The following is a 27,208-nucleotide window of genomic DNA, read 5'->3' on the forward strand; positions in this document are numbered from 1 at the left end:
AAAAGCATGGTATTTCAGGGAATCTTAGTAAATACCTTCTTTGGTCAAGAAAATAAAAGCCACGGTATCTCATTTAGTTGAAGGGAGAAGAGAAGTTAGATACTTTTTATTTTTCAGAAGAGTAAATCCCTGTTATTTAAACAAATTAAATATGATAAGGTTTTCTTCCCTAATTAAATGTCAATATCTTTGAATCAGGAAGAGTGTATCAATCTAACAGGTTATGTCAAATCCGGTGTCTGTCATCAAAAATGTCATCCAGGTAAGGTCTACCATACTAGAACCAACACATTTATAATAAAAATACTGATCTTGCATGTCAAGATATGACACATAAGACTATAATCCCCTCATATTTTATGAACCTCTAAGATAACTCAATATATTATTTAAGATAATCTCTTCATAATTTACAATAAAAATAAAATGAAAGTTTATATCTTATATAATTTAACACACAAGCAGATTTTATCTCAAAAGACTTTTTTTTTTTTTTTTGGTAAGAAAGTTTTTTCTTATGGTGAGAATTCTGTGAACATGTTATGCAAGTAATACAGAGATGGAAACAAGACAACCTTCAGTCTTTCTCTCTCTCGACTGAAAACCAAGAGTTTTCTGGTTAGCTGGAAACACAGATATTGCTGGGGAGGTGCTGAGCATTTATCAGTGAGTTGCAGTGAAAAAATGAAATCACCTCAGTAGAGGACGTCAATTATACTCTTGCATTTCTGTTAATATCCACTGATACTGGTCTGATGGTGAAAATCCCTTGTATCAAAATTCTGGAAATTTCTCACCCATATTTTAAGTGTTGATCTGGGCTGAGAGCCCCATTATCAGCTTGAAAAAGTAAAATAAAGGTTACATCATAGTTTACAAAATTATATTGACTAGTGACTTGACTTCCAGTTGAATCACATAGCTGGAGACATTACACACCATTTTATATTATTAAAAATATTTAAGAACAGCTTTCCTGGATTTTGGGCCTAGTTGTAAGCTTTTAGTTTAGGGACCATTAAAATTTTTGTTTTTCCAGCCATTCTAATACAAGCTCTTTTGAACTCGTTCATAGGTTGTATTGATTTGTACATACCTATTGCTTTTCCTCAGATTTATTCTATGTGCCATAGACTTGAATAGCAGATTTTTTATAGCTCTGCCAATGTGATGGATGTTTTGAGAAAGTTTAGAGCATTTAGAGCAAACCACTGTAATCTAAGCTGGAATAAAGGAAAGGGATACTCTAAGGGCATAGCTGTCTTATCCCAGTTCCAAGAGCCAGTCAAAGAGACTTGGGGTCCCTTCCTTCTGCTCTTCATGCACTTTGCAATACTGAACAACTGCGTGAAAGATATCTCCCACTTTCCAGGACTTCTGCTGAACCAGCCGCACGACATCTAAAAACTAAAATAAAGCACAGAATTAGGACTCTGGTATCACAAATGAGCTTCAAAGTCATCTCATGCAATCATTCTTCCAAAGCCAAAAGCTCTCAAGGCTTTATTTTTAATCTCTAGTGACAGGGAAATATTTTCCAGGACAGTCTATTTTTTTTTTTTAGACAATTCAGATTGTTAGAAAGTTCTTTCAAGTGAGCTGGAATTTTCTCCTTCAGAGAGTTGTCATCCATTGATTGCCAGAGATTAGATAGAATTCTTCTTTCAAGAGTCTGTCTTTTAGATATTTCAAGAGTTTCTTCAGGTCTGCTTTTCTCTGGGTTGGACTCTCTCTGACAGGACTGTACAGCATAGCTCCCAGGACTTTCTACCTGTCTCAAATGATCTCTCATTGGATGTATACGTTTAGGGTAAATAAATCAAATGATAAACTTTAGAGTGCAGTCACTTACTGGCTCCTTCCTCCATCTTGAAAAATCTCTTTCCCCGTCACATTTCAAGAGACATTGACTTTCCATTATAAAAGGAAAAGGAAAGATTGAAGAAACACCCTAGATTTGTCCCAGGTATTGGTACCAGCTTCAACTGGTACCACAATTTAGAGATAATGTTTTTGGCTGAAGGTGAATTGGGAGCTGAAGTGTTGGAAGATGGGAAATTACTGTAGATTGTTCGTTTCATGACACTGTGAGATGAAGCCCAAAGTGAAGACCTCTCCATACTTCTTAGGCAGACACTTTTAAAGAAAAGTGACAATTACTAAGGGCCAAAACCTGTGGGAATACATTTGTGCATATAATCTCATTTAATTCTGTCAACAACACTGTGAAGCAGGCATTGACAGATGAAAAATTGAGGTCTTGAGAGATGAACTCATGGGCGTGAGCCCATGGGGTGATGTAAAAAAAGAAACAGATAGGAGGTCAATAGCAAACAGGTTATAAACAATAATTCCCCAGGGGAATTATAATGTCCCTTGAGGACAATACCTAAGCCCTATCTTACTATCTTGTGCCTGTACCTGATAGGTGTTCAATAAAATTGGCCAAATGAGAGAAGGAACAAATGATCAAATGTGACTCAAATACATTTAAAATGAGCAAGAAGACTATTTGAAATATGGAATAGCATCCAGAACCATTCAGGATTAACCTCATCTAAGTATTCATTCTTAAGTTTTAATTTACACATATGTAACTTAAATATGCATATCTTGAGGCTGTTTAGTCAGTCATTTTCTATTGATAGTCTGCTCCACAAAAGTGGTTGTAGGCTGAAGCTGAACAGAGCCTAGACTGGGAAAATGGCTGTGGGCAACAAGCACAGCAAAAGTTGGTCATGGGGCATCTGTCTTATTGCATTGTGACTGACAGTGTCATGTATAGCCAGGACCTCTCTTCTCTATTTACTAGAACAGCAATGGAATGTTAGCTTCATTCAGCTTCCTTGCTCTCAGTGATAGAATTTCAGACTACTAGTTGTGTGGGACTTTGCAACTTTTGCGTAGCTTCTTGTCTATCAGATTCTTGAAATTTTAGAGAGCTTAATGTTTTGTGTTAAGGCTTTGCAAAAAAGACAAATACCTTCAGATAGGGGAAATTTCCTAGCAACTATTAGTAATTTATGGAGATGCATAAAAATAACTTTGTGAGCTATTACTTATATCTTGTCATGTATGAATGATCTGAGGCAGGTTTTCTGTCAGACACATGATAAAAACATGAAGCATCAGAGAAAAAAGAGAGAAAGTATAGGATGTCTTTGCATGATTTGACAAATCAGACTTTTCCAGCTCTTTTGGAAGTCTAGAAAGTAGGTGTTACCAGTCGACAAGGCTTGAACATCAAGTTTCTGAGGTCTCATTGTGAGAGGTTCATAGGTTGGTGACCTCTCTTCACGATTTCAGGGTCATAAATAATCTTAGGCCAGGCCCATCCCTGGAGGTTGTCTCTTCTTCCTTAACATGTCTTACAAAGATGCAGTCAACATAAAATACACAGAAATATAAAATTAGCCTCAGTTCCTTTTTTTTTTTTTTTTTTTCCTGTAAACTCTGGCTTTCTGGGCTATCATTTTGTTCCCAACTTTTATCTCTGAGTCATTTCTCTAAAAGACAATAAAAACTCTGGGGCAGATGTCAATATTTGCTAAGCGTTTCCCAGAAGGCTCTCAGTCTAGACCTCTTTAGAAGCTCAATTACAAGCATCTTTCCATTTATTTAGGACTTGCTGAAAGAGGATCTCCCACTGTGGGGATGACCTCAGGATGATGTTGACTGACCAAAAGTTGTCAAAATGCCCCACCAGGTAGCCATCTTCCAGTAGTTTGTGAAATGGTAATAGGCTAGGATCTGTCTCATGATTTCTAAATTCAGTCTGATATCCCGATAAAGCAGCTTTTAAAAATGATCCAGCCCCACTAAATATAGCCTACTCCGAGGCTGTGATGACTTAATCTCAGACATTAAGACCTTGAAACATCTGTGGGTCTGATGAGCAAGAAGGTCTTACACTTTCTTTTCTTCCTTGACTACAACAAATTTCTAAATAAAAATTGAGGCTAAGGTTGTGAAGAAGCCAAGAAAGACACTCCCAGCTTGTTACTATAGGCTTCCAAACCATATTCAATTTAGCAGCTGGCCCTAGATCTTTCATTTTGCCTGACCATGTGTTTGCTCTGGTAATTTTAGAATCAGCTTCAGTATGTCAAGGATCTGAGGTTTTTTATTCCAATGCATTGAAAATTAAAAATCAAATATTTTCACTTCCTGCCATTTCATAGTCAATAATAATTAGGTTCCCTTTCTATAATTAATAATTGGCATTTCCTTGAGCAAATATTTTGTCTTAGGAAGCCAGAAGATTTACATCCTGTGATGGTACATCATTGACAGACTCATTTGAAGAGGAGTGTCACATGGTAGAGGACTTTTATATTCACAGACACATTTACTAAATTAGATAAATTGTTTACAAAAGTCCTATGTTAGAATCTATGGGAGTTGTTTGCAAGCTATGAGAGTTTTAAAAAACAGCTTGGATTTCTGAAAGTAACTGTCTTCTTTTGCTCCAGGGCAGAATTCCATTTTATTAAGCACAAGTGAGTTGGTTTTATACTGCTCCTGCAATTATAGCCTGTAGAGCTGTGATTATCAGTGTTGGCTGTACCCTGGAACCACCAGAGACCTTTAGTAAATTCCAATGCCTGGGCTTCATACCAAGAGGAGATTCTGATTTAATTGGTCAGAGCATCTGGGCCTATAAATCTTCCCAGGTGATTCTGGTGCACACTGAATTTGAGAACCTTGACTAAAGGGTTCAATTCAAGACAATTTCTTATGTTTATAAATGAGGAGATTTACTATCTATTATGCACTTAATGTCAGTGTTCTCCACCAAATTCATGTATTGAAACTCCAAATCCCAATGTGATGGTATTGCAAGGTGGGGCCTTTGGGTGATAATTAGGTTTAGATGAGGTCATGAGGATGGGGCTCCTGTGATAAGATTTATGACCTTCTAAGAAAAAGAAGAGATACCAGAGCTCTGTCTTTCTTTCTACCGTATGATGACAGAGGGAAGGAGAGGGCCCTCACCAGGAATGGAATCTGCTTGTATCTTGATCTTGTAATTCACAGCTTGCAGAACTGTGAGCAGTAAATGTCTTGTATAAGCAACTCAGTCTATGGTATTTTGTTAAGGTTGTCTAAGTTAAGACAGTGTATTTTTCCTTCCTTTTTTTTCTTATTGTCCTTCCACCACTTTTCATGTAGAATGGAAGGAGAAATTAGCAGTGAGGTCACATCTCTTCAGATCCTTACTTTCTTGGAGAGGTATGCATACAACTGTTTCCTCTCTTTCCTCTCCTCTTTGTATTGCCTCCTAGAAAAGGAAGTAATTCTCAAATGCATAAATATGAGAAGGGCACTGATTTACAGTGAAGCCAGTCATCAGGCCATTCCAGCTCACAGAAGCTCATTAGATTTAGAAAGGGAGCTAGAGGGCAATGATACCTTGTATCCAAAAGACAGAATAATTGGCCAATTTATGTTACTTAAAAAAAAATATTTTCATGATTTTGTTCACTTGAAGTAGACCAAATTTTTTAAAAAAATTCTTAATTTAAATTCAATTTAGTTAACATACACGCATTATTAGTTTCAGGGGTAGAATTTAGTGATTCATCAGTTGCATCTACTGTCAGCCATTGTGAATGATATTTACAAACTGTTTTAGATCATCAGGCATTAGGATTCTCAGCAATTCTTGCCCTGGAATTTAGAATACTGAATACTATATACTTAAATACTAATACTAAATGCTACATATAATACTAATACTAATACTAAATACTAAATGCTTTAATTGTACATCAAATTCTGCCACTCTTTCAGGATATTTCTTATGGGAGGAGGTCTCAAACTTTAGTACTCATCAAAATGACTTCACTTGAGGGAAGTTGTTAAAAAATGTGTATTTCTGGGCCCCATTGGAAGTGATCAGGGCCAAGGAAGGGTCTAGGCATATGAATTGTAAACAATTGTCCCAGGTAATTCTGTGCGTTTGGCTCATAGTGGAGGTGTGATAAATCCCATTTTCCAAGTGTTTATCATCTCCCATTTCTAAAATAAGTTTCCATCACATTTCAAGATTTCTCTTTAGAATCTGAGTTTCTCCTAGTTTATATTCACCCTACTCTGGGTCCCTCCTGAAGTAGAATGAAACTCCATGGGTCGGAAGTTTGTCTCTTTTGTTTCCTATATTCCTGGGACCTAGAAGAGTGCCTGGTGTGTTGTACATGCTTGAGAAACACTTGATGACTGTTCTGAGTGTATGACTTTCAAGTGAACATAACATTTTAATGAGTAAAAAAACAAAACAAAACAAAACAAAAAAACCACCATTAAAGAGAAAGCTTTAAAATGAAAGTCATTTTACCAGAAAAGAGTGACACTATATTAGGCACTAAAACTGTTTGGAATTTGCCTTTTGAGTTGAAATGGGACTGAAATTCATTATAAGCTGACTTTAATTAAGTGCCCTTCAACTCCTAGGTCAGTGGTGGGAAAGATAAACTGCTTCACTATTTACTCATGATACCCTCTCCCCTTTAGATCATGTTTCTATTGTCAGAAGGCAGGTGGGTTGATGAGCATGGAACCCCTAGTGTGAAAATTGTTAACAAAATTGATATATCTTAAAAATCCAGAATTCACACAAACGGGAACTCAGGGCATAGATCTGTGAGTGATGTTTAATACTTGAGTGGTGGTGGGAAAATGACATTTCCAAACTTAAAAGAGATGCTTCTTTAATCCTTTCCAAACTGAGAAGGAGCACGTGAAACATTGCTGTCTTTACATATGACACAGCCTCATGGGAGGCCACAATCTCTCTTCCACACTTGAATAACTACTTAAAGAGATTTCCAGATACAGCATTGATAAAAGAAAGGATGTCAGCATGTTGCTTATGGGTTTGCTTTATTTGACCAGTTTCGTCTCAGATAACAAATAATGCCCATTTATGGAGAAGACACCCTATGTAGAGAACTTTAACTGACTCAGAAAAATATTAGAATATTTAGTCCTTAATGTTACAGTACTTAGAAATATGCTCCTTGACCTGATGACACATTGAATGAGTAAAACATTACTTCGTGTTTTTCTTGATAACACCAGTGGAGCATTTATTCTCTCAGAAAAACTGCTATGAGCAAAAGGCAGGTATCCCTCTGAGAACTGAAAAGTAGTGAGGATAAATAAATATCAAGTCAGGGCCGAATTTACATAATCAAGTTAGTAATCAAGTTAGTGACACACCATTTGTCTTTTCACCTGATAAGGATTTATGAGACACATATTCATAGAGACTATACATAGTTTCTTTGAAATGGTGGATCATATAAAAATCTACATCATTAAAAGACCATCCAAAAATGTACCAAATAATGCTCTGGAGATAAAATTGGGAACAAGCCTGTCTATCATTTTTCCAGGAATTTGAGGATGCACTTTGCCTGAGAATGTTCTTGTTCTCCTCCCCATGGCTGAGAGCCATCAGGATTGTGTATGATGAGAAGGAGGAGTCCAATGTAGAGTGTTCCTTCACTCCACTCTTTGCAGTGGGCAGGCTGGGTGGTGAGGTAAAAGGAGAATTTATCAGATAGTGAACCTCTCATTGCCTTGCCTTTGCCAACAAAGCTATGACAAGTATAGGATAGTATCTAGTTTCAGGTGGTACAGAATGGTAGGAAGTCTTAGACACGAAGAGAAATATAAGTTACTGGTTGGAGAGAGAGGCTGGTGTGGGAGAGGGCAGTATACATGAGGTCTCCTTCTGAGTTTTTCCAGTAGCTAATGCCATTGGCTGGTGATGCAGAAATGGGGAAGCCGTTCTAATTTCTATGTGCATGAGCAACAGAGTAAAGGATTTTTCATTTCAGGCCAGTAGATTTTGACAATGAGAATCATAACACAATTACATATTAAAAAAAATCCAGATCATAACTCCAAGACAATTTAATCTGAGAGAGACACTACTGAGAAGTTTCTAGTATCAGGCTCAGCCATCACTACCTGAGGACTCTCTCATGGGTGGCTAAGTCCTGACCTGATAATTAAAAAAGGATGATAATATCCAATGGCTATTGATGAGTGGGGGTTATTGATGAGTTACTGAGGGAGAAGTATAATGTATATGTGGGTGTACTTTGTGACAATAAGACATTACAAAATGCACTGTGGCAGTGATTGGTAGGATCCTAAAACAGCTCCCAAAATTTCTGCCCTAATCTTCATTATCATGACTAGGATGAGAAAATTGTGCCCTTATTAAGTACATGGTAAAAGGGATTCTTTAATTAATAATGTGTTAATCAAGAGGGAGACTATCCGGTGAACCTAATTTCATTGCATAAACCTTTTAAAAACCATTTTCTCTGGTTGGTGGCAGAAGAAGTAAGAGAGATTGACTGCATGAGAACATGGAGGGGCCCATATGACAAGGAATGCTGGAAGTTTCTAGAAGGGGCACAGCAAAGAAATGGATCATCAGTCCTACAACCACAAGGTACTGAATTAAGACAACAACCTGAACAAGCTTGGAAGCTTGTTTTTCCCCACAGTTTTCAGACAAGTTCCCAGCCAGGCTGCCATCTTGATTTCTGCCTTGTGAATCCCTAAGCAGAGAGCAAATTAGATAGAGTTCACCCAGCTTCTGGCAACATAGCTAGTTGGTCTTGTTTTAACCTACAAAATTCGTGGCAGTTTGTTACACAGCAATAGGAAACTCACACAGCAACATTACTATTGATTTAAACATCGTTAGAAGGAGCACACTTTTAAATTATGGGAAGTTGAGCTTGAAGACATTGGCAGGTGGATTTGTGCTTAAATATTAATCATTAACTTTCTAGAACAGAGATTGGGAGTTAGAGCGATAGTTGCTGTTAATTTAGAGGTTGGCAAGGGATCTATTCCCCGACTTTATGTTTCTGGTAAGTGGTGAGTGACAATGAGGAAGTCTGTCTAATGCAAACCTAGTTAGTAGGGGATTACACACACCTCCCACTGACACCATGCCACAGTCTGTTTTAAATATCAGTATGGCCTTACTTTAGTTTCTCATATCTATCAAGCCTTTCCCATCTATCTATTTAAATGAGTGGGATGAGGAGGTTGGTTGCAGAGCAAGGAAACATCAAAACAAAAACAAACACAGAAATAAAACACCAGACTCTGAGAAAGTTCCCATCTCCTCACTTCACTTTCTCATTGTCACCAATGAGCTGAGACCAATTGAGAGTCAAAGAAACAGTTATCATGGTTATATTGATACAGGTGGAAGGTTTCAAAGTTCTAGTCACAATTTTTCTAGTTCTAGTTCTAGTTCTAGTCACAATTTTTAGGTGAAAAGGACAAACAGTTTAAATTTAAATGAATTGACTGGGAATTTCATAAGTAATAAAAGCACAACTTATTCACATCCCAACACATCCCAACACCCCGAAAGGATGGGGTACCTTTTCGATTCTGTTTTCCTGAGATTTCTTAAAGTAGATGGTAGGGATCCCAAGTTCAGATGCAGCTATCCACTGCAGCGTGGCTCGAAGTTCAGCATCAGGACACTCTGGCTCCAGGTCAAAGTTGATCACCAGCAGGCTCCCCTGGGGGCTGGCCGCTCCCACTGGCACTCCAGAGGCACCTTCTGAGCACAGACACAAGCCCAGACTTACTACGTTTTCCATGGGGAGGTCACAGGCAAATTGTGTGTCAAAATTATGGGAATGTGGCTTACCCTCTATGTTTTCTGACTGTCCTTTAAGAGTCTCCTTTTCTTCTACTAATTCACTTTGGGAGAAAACAACAGTATATGGTTGGTAATGTTTAGGAAGAGTAAGCTGCAAATGGACGATGAGGCAATGGATCTTATTGACCTAGAAACTTCTGAAGTTCATTCTAGATTTATCATTTTCATAGAGGGAAGTACCACTGGGGAAATATCAATGTGGGTGTTACATAGAATCATTGGGTCTGCCATAAACAGAGGACCTTAAAAAGGGCCAGATAAACTATGTAGTTTTAGTTGGGATAATTGCTGTGGGAGACGAAGAACTGCATCTTTCTCTTCTCCTCAACTTCTCTTCTAGAAACCTTCACTGGTTTGAACAATCAAGGAAGTATCTTGTAGACGACTAGATCTTATTTGGGGACTTATCCTTCTTCTGTATTTTACTTGTCATTTAAAGGACCATATATTGTCATCCTGACACAATGATTTGCATTTAGTCTATTTTTCTAATATTTTTTCTAATGTGGAATAAGGGAATCTGGAATAAGGGGAAAAAAAATCTTGATCTGGAATAAGGGAAAAAAACATCCAATGAGCTGCAGAACCTAAATTGTACAACAAAGTATCTCAATTAAAATTGGAATTTTTCTTTTTTAATCAGGAGGATGAGTAGGTTGGAGGTGATAAAGAACTATAGAGACATAACTGAAGTATTTCACTAGATACATTCATGTTCGATATTTGAGGTGTTTTCATACAGTGAATACTTGTAAGGAAGCCTCGATGTAATGGCAGGACTCAGTAACTGCTTCCAAAAGGAGAGCATATGTCCCAACAGCTGAAAGGAGTTGACCATCTTGGGAAGCTTGTGGTTGTCCTATATTTTTGTACGGGCTGGAAATTAGGACACAGAGCTCTTAAAAATGTGTATTTTTATGAAAGAGTATTCTCTCTTATATTTTCTATTACTGCTAAGATTTACTGGCTGTAAATTCCATTGTATCCCTGATATTGAGAGAGAGTTTAGCTGTTCTGCCATGCATACAGAATTATTTTTAGAAGAATTGTCAATTTCCCAAGAGTCCTTGCAAGTGATATAAGTGAAATGACATATGGTAGGAACAGTTTCTGCCATTGTTGAACTTCAGGACGCTGATATGTGTAGTGGCTGTTTTTGTTTTCCCTGAATGCATCTACCTGTATAGGGTCCTACACTCTAACCCTGGAGAAAGATGGAAAAAGTAGCTAAGCAAATGTTTCCTGAAGGATAAAAATAAATGTACCCCCATTATTTTGTATGAAACAAAACAAACCCAAGGTCATGTGTACATTCATCTCTACTTGTGAATAATGGCAGTAAGGAAAAACGAAGGACTGATTCCTTCACTCCCTGAGGAATACTCTCACAGGCAAGATACCTGATTACAAAAATGACTGAGGTAGAGTAACTGAGAAAGTAGATCAGGGAGCAGCTTTCGTCTTATCTTTCATTTTTATCTTTCTGAGATTTCAGAGAACTCCAAATAGTAATAAGCCAAGTCATAATGGTAAAAAATAGATTTCAATCCATTTACTTTTCCAGAATAATCACAAATTCTGGATGTAGCCCTGACTTCCTGTTGTCCTCTTTTCCTGAACTGTATTTTGTGTTATTTATTATGTTGCACTTCTCTAACTGCTATTTATTTCCCCTCGGTCTTTTGGAAGGACCAAGGTCTTGAGAAGCAGAGTCACTATGTGGCAATGACATATCTGCTTTGTGGCACCATTTGGTATTAGACACATTTAGTAGTGATTACCCCAGGTGTCTACAAGTAGAGGAAAACCATTCACATTATATTCTATTGAAAAATAGTCTTTGTTGGTTGACATGGTATGATTGAAAAGGATTTTTGCTTCTCTGTGTCTAATTAAGTAAAATGACATAACATTTCTGATTATATGGATCAACTTTTTCTGGGATGATTCTATCAGAGGGGTTAGATTTGAAATCCAGAAAACAGTGGTGCTAGCTAGGACTATTCTAAGCCCCAGTTTTTGCTCCAGTGACATGGACCCACGGCAGTATAGACATGATGATTCAGTGGTTGGGTGCAATCTGAATGATCAAAATGGATTTCCAGATGAAATTAGAGTAGTGGTCTCACAATCACTGCATCTCAGTGGCTACTTACTTAATCATGGGAGAAGATGGCATGCTTTCCTGATAAATGTCCAGGTCCATAGTGCCAAGACTGCTAGTGGCACTACTGTTGCCATTGCTGACAAAGCAAAAGTTTACATATTAATGCCTGTCTCCACCACCTGACCACACGGCCAACACTGACGTTCTATCTTTCTTCCTAAGAAGTCCTTCTTTTGGTCCCCAGAAGAATATTGTTGGGGGACTCCTAAATTAATATTTATTTCTGGACAAATTAGGGGAATACGTAACAAAAGACAGTTTTGGTTCCAGCCAATCATAATTGTCATCATCATCATAATCATCATCATCACTGTTTTTGAATTTCTGCACTGGTCTCAGACCTAGTGAGCCACACCTAGTGGGTGACAATCAGCATGACTTTTGTCTTCCTCATTCTAGTCACAGTGAGGATGTTTATCTGTCAGCAAGAGACTCTTTGGCATACCCATGGAGACTGACATTCTTCTGAGAATGCTGGCTGGGGAGATATCAGAATGCTCACTTGTCTGCTTTTTGACTTCTGACATAAACCAGTAGACACATGTTCTCCTTTTTCCATTCAAGGGATTTTTCTGAGGGACATTCCATAGAATATGCACCTGGCTGATTATTTTCCTGTGGGACTGCAGAATTTACAAATATGAAGTTGTGCAATGTCAAAGTTTTATTATCTCCTTTATCATAAAATCTATGAGAAGCAGCACCTGATACCTTGTGTATCATGGAGAAGGAGGGTTGCTGAATCATTTTCATAGGTTACACAATCAACATATGGTCTAGTTACTAGCTTGGAACTTAGTTGCTGAAACATAGTAGACTTGAGCCAATTTTTAGGCTCTGTCTGTACTTGCAGAATGGAACGCCTCCAATTTCAGTAAACCCATTGAGTTTCCTCATATTCCCACTACCTCCCAGTGATGTCTCTTCCAAGTCAGGTTTCCAAAGGGTGAGTGCTGGTGTGTTGTGTAACAGGACAGTCTTCCCTGGGGACTACCATGAGTAACAAACTGGACTCCTTCAACTGCTTTGGGTTTCATGTGGGGCATTGAATATATTCACCGATTGAAATCTGATGATTCAAACATTGTGCTGAAGGCAATTAACTGTATAAACTTCTGCTAAGTCTAGAGATTTAAATTCTTTGTTTTTTATCTCTATATTGTAATATTTCCCACTAATTTGGGGGGATTTTAGACCAATTATGTAACACTGTGAATTTTTTCTAAGTCTAAGCACAATGAACTGCCAGAAATAAGACCACCAAGGAGCCATTACACCCAGATGCATTTGAATCTCATTTCCCCACTGGCCTTTCTGGAAAATCTGCAGATTTTGTCCGCTATCAAATAAGGTAGAAATGTGGAGATTGTTTTCATTTCCACCTCACAGAGGGACAGTGTTTAGTTTCTGTCTCTTGAGGGCTTGGGTCCTTCCAAATCTGATCTTTCATTAACTTCTCTCTTGCTTTCTCAGAGTCAACAATACACAGGGGCAGGGGAGAGAAAGGGGAGAAACAATTAGGCCAAACAACACAACACAATGTGGAAACACTTGCCTCATGTAAACCCAGCCTGGGTTGCATCTGAAATACAAATGAACCAGAGAGAAAGTATCAAACACACCAGGTGTAACAGCAGCTCTCATTTAAAATTTCCCAGTTGTTACTGAATGCACTAGCTGAGGCTTGCAGAGAGAATACAGCTGACTCCTAACTTTGGCCAAGGTAATTAAACGCATAGCTGGATATTAGGAAACCTCTCAGCATAAATCATGACAAGCAAGTACCCTGAATTAGCGGGAGCTCTCCTTCTTGCTCTATTAGGGACCCTTTGTAGAGACCCATTTATTAAGTATTTTCGAATCTGTGTTGAGACCTATTTCCCTGGGAGAGTCAAGTAAAGAGCAGGTACCTCATGGATCGCTCACTGAGCTGCAGGAAGCTACTGGTGTCATCTGGATTGTCCTCCTCATTGGCAAGCTGGGACCAGCTGTCGGTGCTCTCCCCACTGCTGCCGGAAAGGTTGGGGAACTCATCCGGGGCTCTGCCTTCTGCTGAGACTTCAGCCCCTGTTACCTCTCTGGCATCAAGACTGTCACTGTAGATGGCAAGATATCATTACCAAGAGTGGAGACATAAGACAGAACTTTTCATGGAGACCTTGCTGGCTGCTCTGTTGAGCATGAGTCTCTGCCACAGGGAGCATGATATCCTTGGAGATGGATGGCGTCTTTCTTCCAGGTTATTCCTTCTCCTGATCCCTAGGTCCCATTTTGCCTTTTCAAGATTGCTGTCCATTAGTTTCCCCAACCTTCATTTTATGTAATTCTACTGAATCCCACCATTCATTTCAAAAACACATTGAAGCACCCTGGGCTGCACACATAAGCATAAATATGTGGCAGTAGTGTTTCTAATGAAGAGACCCAGAGCCTCCTCTCCACAGATTATGAATCTTTGGTTTCGCAGGAGACCAAGAAACCTGCATTCTGAACAACTATGCCAGGTAATTTTAATGCAAGTGGCATGTGGACCATGTTGGAAGAAAAACACCCACCAGGTTCTGGAGGTTTACAGAGTCAAATTGCTTGCAAATGCCTCTGAACACATTTTGCATTCGTAGCTACCGTTTTAAACCATCCTCTCCCTCTGAAACCTCTGATGTATATCAGCACCGCCTTTCTAGATGAGTGCTTTTTAAGGTTAAGTTGCTCTCCAAAGCATTTAACCCTTGATCTGACAGGCTTTTCTCGTAGCAAGCCTTTGTTTTGGTCCCTAGCCTCCCAGGACTTTCTGGCTCTCTGGTCACACTTTGCGAAGAAACTGCTTGCCTCTCAGGGCTGTAATGTCCATCCTTGCCCTTTTCCAGTCTGTCCCTAACAATTTCATCTACTCTCCTGTCTATGGAAATAGCTTCTAAATCTGAACTCCAGCCAGGGCCTCTCTTCCTGCTTCTGCGGCTCTCTTTTCAGTTGGTCTTCTGAACATATTCAATCTGTCTCATTAACTTCTGAAATCAACGTATCTTAAACGAATTCTGATTGCCCTCCCATCCTCTTCTTGTGTTTTTTATTTCCATTGACCTTTCTGTCTCTCTGCTCATGAAATTATCTTAATTTAGATCCTTCTAAATTGCTTGAACTTAGATTTGGAAGGAACCTCAGAGATTTCCTGTAGATCAGGATGCAGAAGCCTGGTGAGGTTATATGATTTGTCCAAGGTGCAACAAGAGTTAGTACCAGACATTAGACCTCAAGTTTTGAGACTCATGGCCATTGCATCATTACTCCTTGGCTGGACTATATTTTATTGGCCTTCTAACAGTTGAGCCCCAACTATTTCTCCTCTTTCATATGATCCAGAAATTCCTTTTTTTTTTTTTTAGGAAGTTATCTCCTCCAACCAAAAACAATAATTTGAAAGGACATACACACGCTGATTTATTTCAGCTCTATTAACAATAACCAAAATATGGAAAGAACCTAAATGTCCATCAGTAGATGAGTGGATAAAGAACATACAATAAAAAAGGGCACCTGGGTGGCTCAGTGGGTTAAACCTCTGCCTTCAGCTCAGGTTATGATCTCAGGGTCCTGGGATCGAGCCCCACATTGGGCTCTCTGCTCAGCAGAGGGCCTACTTCCCCCCTCTCTCTCTGCCTACCTCTCTGTCTACTTGTGATCTCCCTTTCTCTCAAATAAATTTAAAAAACTTAAAAAATAAAATCTTTAAAAAAGAATATATAATAAATATATATAATGGAATACTACTTAGTCATAAAAAAACTACAGTCTTGCCATTTGCGACAGCATAGATGGAACTAGGCAGTATACTGTTAAGTGAAATAAGCCAAACAGAGAAAGACAAATACCACAACGGACGAATGGATAAGGAAAGTGTGGTCCATATACACTATGGAGTATTATGCCTCCATCAGAAAGGATGAATACCCAACTTTTGTAGCAACATGGATGGGACTGGAAGAGATTAAGCTGAGTGAAATAAGTCAAGCAGAGAGAGTCAATTATCATATGGTTTCACTTATTTGTGGAGCATAACAAATAGCATGGAGGACATGGGGAGTTAGAGAGGAGAAGGGAGTTGGGGGAAATTGGAAGGGGAGGTGAACCATGAGAGACTATGGACTCTGAAAAAAGATCTGAGGGGTTTGAAGTGGCGGGGGGGGGTGGGAGGTTAGGGTACCAGGTGGTGGGTATTATAGAGGGCACGGATTACATGGAGCACTGGGGGTGGTGTAAAAATATTGAATACTGTTATGCTGAAAATTTAAAAAAAAATGATTTTAAATTTTATCTCTTCACCAGGGAGGGAGAGAAAGGAGAGAGAAAGAGAGAGACAGACTGACAGAAAGTGAAAGAGAGTGAGAGAGGTCACTTATAAACAAATCCAAATGCTCCCTGAAGAGAGAAGGAAATGGTCTCTACTATACCACCCTAGATGATAAACAAATAGCTTCAGGAACATAAATCTGTATCTCTCTAAAAGTCTCTATCTTTAGGGCTAGTATTCAATCGTCCTTTGATCCAGGTGCCAACACTCTTTGTTCAGAAAGCCAGATCTACAGAAATATGAACATATTCATGCAACCTTTCTCCTGACACTGACAATCATCAAAATTAATAGTATAGGAGAGAAGCACCTTAATAACGCAAGCAAAAAGTAAGAGTGTATCTCTGAAGCGACAACAAAAAAATGTGACAGCCTGGTGTAGGGGATACTAGAATGCTTTTCTGGGCCATTGCACACTGTCTTCAGAGAATATTGGCTGTTGACAGTGCACACTGGGAATAACCAGCAGGCCTAGAGTTGTCTGGCCAAGGTCATACCCTCTCTCAGTGAACATCCCATCAACCAGGTGATACAAAAACACAAAGGCTAGTTCTTGTCTCACTTGGCACTAAACCCGACAGACCATTTCCTCTTCAGGGGTTCCTGTAGGATGTGCTGAAGCCTCAGTTGCAAACATATTTAGGGGAACCTTCTCTCCCTACAATCCTGCCTTTTCTACCTATTTACGGATGTATGCACACATATCTCTGGAAAGCACATCCTACCAGATCATCAACCTGAAACTCTACCTCTTAAGGTCTGTTCCCAGGGGATGCAATCCAAGGCACTCAATCTCCTTCATTGAAAATAATATATTGGCTGCAGAAAATTCTATGTAATTCTCTTCAGTTTTAGGATTAGTACCATTATCCTTTCTCCAAAAATGGCTATACTTGAAAATTTTTTAAATGAGTTCTAATATAGAGAGTAGAGTTTCAAATGTATAAATTTTGAGGTTTGATGAAAATTTTCCTTTTTGATATGTGAACTGGTTACCTAGAAAATTTCACAAAAGCTTTGGGGCCTGGCTTCTAAGAATCCTTCCCACAGCATTCTGGATAGATACAGTATTAAGGTGTGGCTGTTTCTAGCATTCTGTGCGACTAACACTTGATGAAAAAAAAAAGTCCTTAATAAGCTTGATTTTCCTTTCTAAAATGTTGAGATATTTCCAAATTGAGTAGGGAGAAAGTGAGAGAGCGACTTCAACTGAAAAGACATTGGGTGAATTTAGTTTAATTCAAATGAAAGAAAAGTTTATTGAAAACATAAATAATCCCCCTGAAGAGGTAAATAAGCCAAGAACTGAGCACAAAGGAGAGGCTTCTACAACCATCTGTTTGCTTAGGTAGAAAGAAATTTCCCAGACTAATTCTTTACTAAACTAAAACTTTACATTATGAGAAAAACTAATCCCAGGGTATTTCTCACTAAAGCAGAAGTTAAATCTCAGTGATTGACATTGGATATTCAGGTTAAAAATGAGTCTGTCGGCATATTTTATTTTATCTAGTTTCATGGTCTATTTACAGTAAATCTCATATTCTATGTCACATAACCGGGAATTCAAAATGAATAATGATGACCTAAAACACTGGTTTTCATTTTCTTTTGAGATAAATGGATAGCTTTGCTCATTTATTTATGAATAATGCACAGATGTGTTATGCAAATATATGTAGATGGTCTTTTTCCACTTCTGATTTCATAGTTCACATACAGAGCTTCAGAGGACTGTTTTCTCATATGATATTAAAATCAATTATAGAATTTTTGAGTTAGCCAGGACCTCAGAAATGATCTAGCCTAACATTCCCGCAACTTAATTTACCAACAAACCACTGTCATGATTTTTGCCATACCTGAATTCCCCCTGTATTTGGTAAATATTGTAAAAACTGGTTTAGGTAACCTAAATGTTTATTTTAATAAAGAAATTTTGAATCATCACTGTAAATGGAAAATAGAAATATCTTTCCATAGGTAGGAGGTAGCAATAAAAAAATATAGAACTACAGTAAAAACCCTCTTTCCAATGGGTCATCTACTTGTTCAGTTATAAAAAGCTCATTGAAGAGGGAAATCATAACAAACATACACACACACATTTTTTTTTTTAATTTAAATTTTAGTTAGTTAACCTACAGGGCAATATTGGTTTCTGGAGTAGAATTCAGTGATTCATCATTTACATACAACACCCAGTACTCAGCACAACAACTGCCCTTCTTCATACCCATCACCTATCTAACCCACCCCTGCCCACCTCCCTCAATCAACCCTCACTTTGTTCTCTGTCTTAAAAGTCCCTCATAGTTTTTTCCTTTCCCTCTCCTTCCCATATATCCACCTGTCTTCTTTCTTTCTTTTTTTTTTTTAAAAGATTTTATTTATTTATTTGATAGAGATCACAAGTAAGAGAGGCAGGCAGAGAGAGAGGAAGAGAAGCAGGCTCCCTGCTGAGCAGAGAGCTCAATGCAGGACTCGATCCCAGGACCCTGAGATCATGACCTGAGCTTAACTCACTGAGCCACCCAGGCGCCCATCACCTGTCTTGTTTCTTAAATTCCACATATGAGCAAAATCATATGGTATTTTTCTTTCTCTGACTTATTTCGTTCAGCATAATACCACCTCATTCCATCCATGTCAGTGCAAGTGACAAGATTTCATTCTTTCTGATGGCTGAGCAATATTCCATTGTCTGTATATATGTATATATGCCACATCTTCTTTATCCATTCATCAGTTGATGGATATGAACTCTCTCCATAGTTTGGCTATTGTTGATAATGCTATTATAAACATCAAGGTGCGTGTGCCCTTGGAATATGTATTTTTGTATCCTTTGGGTAAATACCTAGTGGTTCAGTTGCTGGATTGTAGGCTAGCTCTATTTTAATGTTTCGAAGAACCTCCATACATTCTTTAGAGTGGCTGTGCCAGCTTGCATTCCTACTAACAGTGCAAGAGCATTCCCCTTTCTCTGCATTCCAAAGAAAACTGTTGTTTCTTGTTTTGCTTATTTTAGCCATTCTGACAGGTGTGAGATAGTATCTCATCATGGTTTGGATTTCTATTTCCATGATGATGATTGATGTTGAGTATCTTTTCATGTGTTAGTCATCTGGGTATCTTCTTTGGAAAAGTGTCTATGTCTTCTGCTCATTTCTTAGCTGAATTATTTGTTTCTTGAGTGTTGGATTTGTTAAGTTCTTTATAGATTTTGGATACTAACCTTTTATCAGGTATGTTGTTTGTAAATATCTTCTCCCATTCCATAGGCTGCTTTTTAACTTTGTTGATTGTTTCCTTCACTGTGCAGAAGCTCTTTGATAAAGTCCCAATAGTTCATTTTTACTTTTTTTTTCACGTTGTCTCTGGAGACATATTTATAGGAGGTTGTTACTGCTGAGGTCCAAGAGGTTTCTGCCTGTGTTCTCTAGGATTTTGATGGTTTTTGTCTCACAGTTAGGTCTTTCATCCATTTTAACTTGTTTTTGTTAAACATACACATTTTAAATATTTTATTTTAACTTTAAATGCATAAACATGTCTTTATTCACTAATATTTCAACTAAAAAAACATTTGTTTCTTTGATTTTTCTCTATTCTTTTCTATTTCTGTTAATTGTTGATCTTTGCTCTTATTTTTATTACTTCTTTCCTTATATTACCTTGGATTTAATTTGGCCATCTTTTCTTAGTGTCTTAAGGTGGAAGTTTAGATTGTTGATGTTAGACAATTCTTCTTAAAAAAAAAAAAATCCCTGCAAATTTTGATATATTGTGTTTTTGTTTTCATTCACTTAAAAAAAAAAGAAAGATTTTATTTATTTACTTATTTGAGAGAAAGAGTGATCCAGAGAAAGAGCATGAGCAGGAGGAGAGAGAAAGGGAGAAACAGGCTACCCACAGAACAGGGAGTCAGATGTGGGGTTCCATCCCAAGGACCCTGGGATCATGACCTACGTGAGAGGCAGATGCTTAACTGACTGAGCTACCCAGGCGTCCCCATTTTCATTAACTTTAAAGTTTATCTTAATTTTCCTTATGATTTTTTATTTGACCAATGGGTACTTTAGAAGTGTGTTGCTAATTTCCAAATATTTGGGAAGATTTCCTAGATGTTTTGATTGTGTTTAATTTCACTGCGATCAGAGAAAATGCTCCATGATATTCTAGGTTATTTTTTTCAACTTATTAAGACTTATTTTATGGTCTCATGGCCTACCCTGGTTAATGTTTCAAGTACACTTGAAAAAATGTATTTACTGCTACTGTTGGTGGAAGGTTTAATAAATGTTAATTAGGTCAACTCGACTGAAAACATTCAAATGTTAAATATCATTATCCAGTTTCTCTCTACTATTCTGCTAGTTACTGAGAGAAGGGTGCAAAACTTTCCAACTCTGATTGTGGATTTGTCTATTTTGCCTTCCAGTCTTCCAGCTCTAGCTCTATCAGATTTTGTTTCATGTAGTTTGAATTTTTGTTATTTAGGTGATTACATATTTACAATTACTGTTTTATTACTGAACCAGGTCCTCTATCATTATAAAATATCCCTCTTTAAATCTGATAAAATTCCATGTTTTGAAATCTACTCAGTCTGATATTAATATAGTTACTCCATATTTCTTTTTATCCTATCTTATTTCACATTTGATATTTCTTTTTCCATTCTTTTATTTTTTACCTGTATATGTCTTTATATTTGAAGCACATTTCTTATAGAGTGTTATAGCAGAGGTTTGCTTTTATACTCAGTCTGACAATCTGTCTTTTAACTGAAATGTTTATTTTTTTTATTTTAATTTTTTTTCTAACTGAAGTGTTTAGATCATTAAGAATTAGTGCACTTATCAATAGGATTGTGTTTAAATATCACCTTGGTAATTATTTACTATTAGTGTCATCTGTCCTTTGTTTCTATTCTCCTCTTTTCCTGCATTTCTCCAGATTAACTGAAGTATTTTTAGCATTCCACTTTATCTCCCCTATTAGTTTATTGTCATGGGTCTTTGTCTTATATTTTTAGTAGTCATTCCAGGGTTTATAGTATGCATCCAATTTCTTAGTCCACCTTAGATTACATAACCAAGTCACATAGAATGGAAGATTTTTACAACAGTGTACTTCCATTTCTCCTTCCCATCCTTTGCATCATAACCAACATATATTTTAGTTCTACATATATCATAAATCTTCTTTTTCTTTTAAATAATTATATTTTAAAGAAAATTTAAACATAGAGAAAGTGTTTTGTATTTACCCACATACTTAGTATTTGTGGAAATCTTGGTTCCTTTAGGTAGTCCAAGATCCTACCAGTATAATTTTCCTTCAGCCTAATGACTTCCATTAGCACTTCCTTTTGTGCAGATCTCCTCGTGACATGTTCTCTCAGAGATTTTGTTTGTTTATGAAGTTACTATGTTGCTCTTATTTAAAAAACTTTCAATAGGCTTTATTTATTTGTTTATTTACTTTTTAGAGCTACTTTAGGTTCTAAAACTGAGTGGAGAGAACAAGAGTTCCTATGTGCCGCTGGCCCCACACATGCACAGCCTCCACTATCAACATCTTGCACTAAAGTGATGTATTTGTTACAATCAATGTAACACCCCAAATCCATAGCTTACATTAGGGTTCACTTTGGTGCTGTGCATTTTATGGATTTGGACTAATTTATAATGACATGTATTCACCAGTTTAGTATCACACAGAATGGTTTTATTGTTCTAAAAACCTTCTGGGTTCCATCTGGTCATGCTTCCTTCCCTCCTAACCTCTGGCAACCACTGATCTTTTTGCTACCTTTCCCCTGAAGGTCGGAATCCTACAGTATGTAACATTTTAGATTGTTTTTTTTTCCCTTAATAATACGCATTTGAATTTCCTCCATGTTTTTTCATGGCTTAATAGCTCACTTATTTTTAGTGCTGAATAACTTTCTGTTGCCTGGATGTAGCAGTGTTTATTTCTTCATTAACCTACTAGAGGAAATCTTGGTTGTTTCCAAGTACGTCAATTATGAGTAAAACTGCTATAAAATCCTGTGGGCTGATGTTTCATGTAGACATAGATTTTCCACTCATTTTGATAAATACCTAAGGGGATTACTTTTGGATCATATGATAAGTGCATGCTTATTTTTGTAAGAAGCTGCCAAACTGTCTTTCAAAGTGGTTTGCCATCCCTGCATTCCTACCAGCAATAAATATGAATTCCTATTGTTCCACATTTTTCTCAGCATTTTGTGTTGCCGATATATATATTTTTTAATTATTTTGGCCATTCTAGTAGGTGTGTAGTAGCATCTCTTGGTTGTTTCAATTTGAAATTGCCTAAAAACATATGATATTGAGCATCTTTTCATATGCTTATTTGTCTTCTGTATATCTTCTTTGATGAGGTGTCTGTTGAAGTCTTTTGCCCACTTTTAAAGTCAGGTTGGTTGTTTTCTTATTATGGAGTTTTTTATAAGAGTTCTTTATATATTTTGGAAAATAGTCCTATATCAGATATGTTTTGGGGAGTATTTTATCCCAGTCTTCAGCTTGTCTTCTGGTCTGGTTGACAAATGTCTCTCAGGGAGCAAGAGTTTTTAATTTTAATAAAGTCCAGTTTATCAATTATGTTTCTCATGAATCATGTCTTTGATATTTTATCTTAAAGGTCATTGCCGGGGCGCCTGGGTGGCTCAGTGGGTTGGGCCGCTGCCTTCGGCTCAGGTCGTGATCTCAGAGTCCTGGGATCAAGTCCCGCATCGGGCTCTCTGCTCAGCAGAGAGCCTGCTTCCCTCTCTCTCTCTGCCTGCCTCTCCATCTACTTGTGATTTCTCTCTGTCAAATAAACAAATAAAACCTTTAAAAAAAATAATAAAAGGTCATTGCCAAACCCAAGCTCACCTGAATGTTCTCATATGTCATCTCCTAGGGTTTTATAGTTTTATCAAATTTTACACTTAGATATAGAATCCATTTTGAATTAAGTTTTTGAAAACTGTTTTGTTTCTAGACTTATTTTTTGGCTTGTGAGTATCAAGCTGTTCCACCAGTATTTCTTGAAAAGACTATCCTTTTTCCATTGTATTGCCTTCGATTCTTTACCAAAAATCAATTAACTATATTTGTGTGGATCTAGTTCTGGGATTTCTATTCCATTCGTCATTCTTTTGCCAATGTCACACTGTCTTGATTACTGTAGCTTTATAGTAACTCTTGAAGACAAATAGTGGCAGTCTGATTTTTTCTTCTTTAATATGGTCCTGGCTATTCTCCTTTAATACAGTCTTTCATAAACTTTGGGATGATTTTATTCATAGCCACAAAACCCACAAGCTGGAGTTTTGATGGGATTGCACTAAATTTATAAATCAAGTTAGGAAAAACTGACATCTTGACAATATTGAGTCTTATCCTTTGATAGCCTTTTTTTTTTTTTTTTTTTTTTTTTTTTTTTTTTTTGTAAGTGAAGACTACTGAGTTGGCAGCTTTTTCCTTCTGCACAGGAAAGATGTCATTCTTCATCCTTTAACTTTCATTTTTTTCTGATGAGAAACCTGAAATCTTCATTATGTTCCTCAATGTGTAAGTTATTTTTTCCTCTGAGCTGCTTTTAGGACTATTTCTTTGTCTTTGGTTTATAATAACTTGATTATGATGTGCCTTGATGTGGTTTTCTTTTTGTTTATCTTGCTTAGGATTCACTGTACTTCATGATTTGTGAATTTATAATTTTAACCAAACTATATATTCATGTGTACCTTCAAATATTGGACCACATTTGTAATACCTATTTAAAGCCTTTGCTAATTTCATCATCTTTCTACTTCCTGAATATATTTATATTGACTGATTATCCTATTGGTTATGAGTGACATTTTTCTGCTTTTTTAATTTCATTTTTTTAACACTTTTAAAAATTAGTTTTAGAAGTAGAATTTAGCGATTCATCAGTTGCATATAACACCCAGTGCTCATTATATCAGGTGCCCTCCTTAATGCCCATCACCCAGTTATCTCTTCCCCTCACCCACCTCCCTTTTAGCAACCCTCAGTTTGTTTCTTAGAGTTCAGGATCTTTTATGGTATATGTGAAACATTCTTAAATTGGATCTTATGTTGTAAATTTATGCTGGATTTTGCTGTATTTCTTTAAAGTGTGTTAGACTCCCTCTAGGTTAAACTAGAGTTTCAGTTCAGTTTGATCTTTTCAATGTTATTTTCAAGTTTTTTAGAGCAAGTTTAGATTAGCTTTTATTTTTAAGGGTAATTTAGCCTTACATCTATAATGTGATGCTTTTAGGGTCTCTGATAAATGTTACAAGTGTTTCATATGGATTCTCTACTCTGGTTGGAAATAAAATTCTCCAGGTCCCCTGTGAACCTGTGGAATTCTTCAGCTTACAGCTCTTTGGCGTCATGGGGTTTCACCTATATATGCACTGTTTAACATTCAGCAACTGAATGGTCTTCCATCTTTTTGTGTCTTTTTCAATTTCTTTCATGAGTGTTCTGTAGTTCCTCGAGTACAGATCCTTTACCTCTTTGGTTAGGTTTATTCCCAGGTATCTTATGGTTCTTGGTGCTATTGTAAATGGAATCGATTCTCTAATTTCCCTTATTAGTATTTTCATTATTAGTGTATAAGAAAGCCACTGATTTCTGTACATTGACTTTGTATCCTGCCACGTTGCTGAATTGTTGTATGAGTTCTAGTAGTTTGGGGGTGGAGTCTTTTGCATTTTCCATATAAAGAATCATGTCATCTGCAAAGAGAGAGAGTGTGACTTTTTCATTACCATTTTGGATACCTTTTATTTCTCTTTGTTGTCTGATTGCTGTTGCTAGGACTTCTAATACTATGTTGAACAAGAGTGGTGAGAGTGGGCATCCTTGTGTTCCTGATCTCAACGGGAAGGATGCAAGCTTTTTCCTATTGAGGATGATATTTGCTGTAGGTCTTCCATAGATAGATTTTATGAAGTTCAGGAATGTTCCCTCTATCCCTATACTTTGAAGTGTTTTAATCAGGAACAGATGCTGGATTTTGTCAAATGCTTTTTCTGTATCAATTGAGAGGACCATGTGGTTCTTCTCTCTTCTCTTAATAATTTGTTCTAAAGTTGGTGCAGCCTCTTTGGAGAACAGTGTGGAGATTCCTCAAGAAATTAAAAATAAAACTTCCCTATGGCCCTGCCATTGCACTCCTGGGTATTTACCCCAAAGATACAGATGTAGTGAAAAGAAGGGCCATCTGTACCCCAATGTTTATAGCAGCAATGGCCACGGTCGCCAAACTGTGGAAAGAACCAAGATGCCCTTCAACAGACAAATGGATAAGGAAGATGTGGTCCATATACACTATGGAGTATTATGCCTCTATCAGAAAGGACGAATACCCAACTTTTGTAGCAACATGGACGGGACTGGACAAGATTATGCTGAGTGAAATAAATCAAGCAGAGAGAGTCAATTATCATATGGTTTCACTTATTTGTGGAGCATAACAAATAGCATGGAGGACATGGGGAGATAGAGAGGAGAAGGGAGTTGGGGTAAATTGGAAGGGGAGGTGAACCATGAAAGACTATGGACTCTGAAAAACAATCTGAGGGTTTTGAAGGGGTGAGGGGTGGGAGGTCGGGTACCAGGTGGTGGGTATTATAGAGGGGACGGATTGCATGGAGCACTGGGTGTGGTGCAAAAAATAATGAATACTGTTATGCTGAAAATAAAAAATAAATTAAAACAAAAAACATTCAGCAGGTGGCTCAGGTGGCTCTGTAGGCTCCTGGAGTTCTTTCTCTGTGTAGCACCCCTAATCTCTGACTTCTTAACTGAAAGTGCCTGCTGAGCTCTGCTTAGGTTTGTTCACTTTGCACTGTTGCCTGAAAAGAATTTAGGCAGAGTTTTTGGGCAATTATCAGGGTCACCATGTTTGATTCCTTCTTTCAAAGGGCTTCTTGTTGTTCAAAGTCTGACAACAATTGTTTCATATATACTGCACATTTATCTGGTTGTTTACCGAAGCAGAGTAAACTCAGCTTTAGTTATTCCATCATGAATGGAAACAAAGTTCCTTACACATTTATCTTTTTCTATAGTTCTCTCTGCAAGTATGCCATTAAAGCCTTATTTCAATGGTTTTATCTCTTAGTAATTATTTTTTATAATAGACATTTTAATTTCAGTGATTATATTTGTCATCTCTTGTAGTATTTAACTAATTTTAAAGCCTGCCTCATTCTATTTTAATTATAGTTTATTCTTCATTCCTAGTTTATATATATTATTTTAAAAATATTTTAAAAATATTTATTTTATATTCTGTATCTAATAATTCCTATATCTGAAATCCTTATTAGGGCTAATCCTAGTATTTGGTATTTGTACTGAGTCTTGCTCACAGTGCTTTGATTCCTTGTGTATCTTGTGATTTGAGGTTCTGACCGCTTATTTGATGGGGCTTTATCTATTGAAAGCTTTTGAGACTTGGGCTTAAATATCCAGAGATTTATTGTTGTCTCTGCCAAGATCTCACAGTGTTGTTAACCTGAAATTGCTTTATTAATTTACCAACTTGGGGTTTTCTGGACCACACAGATGGTGTAAATTAAAACCTCACATATACATTAGGGAAGCCATGGTGTAAATTCTTGGAGGACTTTTCCCCTTCTATCTAGAGCCCTAACCCCTAACTCCTTTTCTGGTGATTGACCCTTTTTACTGTTTGTACTTTTTCTGAGGGCATAACACTTCAAGATATGGAGGTTGGTGTCATTCCTAAGTCTTCACCATTCATGGACCCACAGTCTTATTTCCTACTTTTCACTAGCTTTTAGAAAGTGAACTTGTAGGTTAGGGAGACTGGAAAGTCCTTAAGAGCAAGCGCAGAATCACTACTTTTGTTTACTACTTTTATTTCTATATCCTTCATTTTCTGCCTCCAAGATTTCATTATCATTATTTATTTA

At 37.3% G+C, this 27,208-nt stretch overlaps 1 protein-coding gene across 4 annotated transcripts in view; it reads right to left on the reverse strand.

The window, feature by feature from the left end:
- Positions 1-475: 475 nt before the first annotated feature.
- The window catches only part of LOC101693015 (SPHK1 interactor, AKAP domain containing), a 172,229-nt gene continuing 145,496 nt past the window's right edge, over positions 476-27,208 (reverse strand). For 2 of the 4 annotated variants that reach the window (XM_045078825.1, XM_045078827.1), the window contains 6 exons: positions 13,787-13,972; positions 13,432-13,458; positions 11,866-11,952; positions 9,698-9,750; positions 9,423-9,607; positions 476-1,407 (listed from right to left, as the gene is read on the reverse strand). In XM_045078825.1, the coding sequence (XP_044934760.1) occupies positions 1,264-1,407; positions 9,423-9,607; positions 9,698-9,750; positions 11,866-11,952; positions 13,432-13,458; positions 13,787-13,972 (682 nt within the window). In that variant the 3' untranslated portion in view covers positions 476-1,263. The remainder of the gene's footprint in view (positions 1,408-9,422; positions 9,608-9,697; positions 9,751-11,865; positions 11,953-13,431; positions 13,459-13,786; positions 13,973-27,208) is intronic. The other 2 variants (XM_045078826.1, XM_045078828.1) reach the window with 2 other exon arrangements.

Source organism: Mustela putorius, unplaced genomic scaffold, assembly GCF_011764305.1.
Source record: "Mustela putorius furo isolate JIRA1106 unplaced genomic scaffold, ASM1176430v1.1 tig00000275_pilon_pilon_pilon, whole genome shotgun sequence".
Taxonomy (NCBI): Eukaryota; Metazoa; Chordata; class Mammalia; order Carnivora; family Mustelidae; genus Mustela; species Mustela putorius.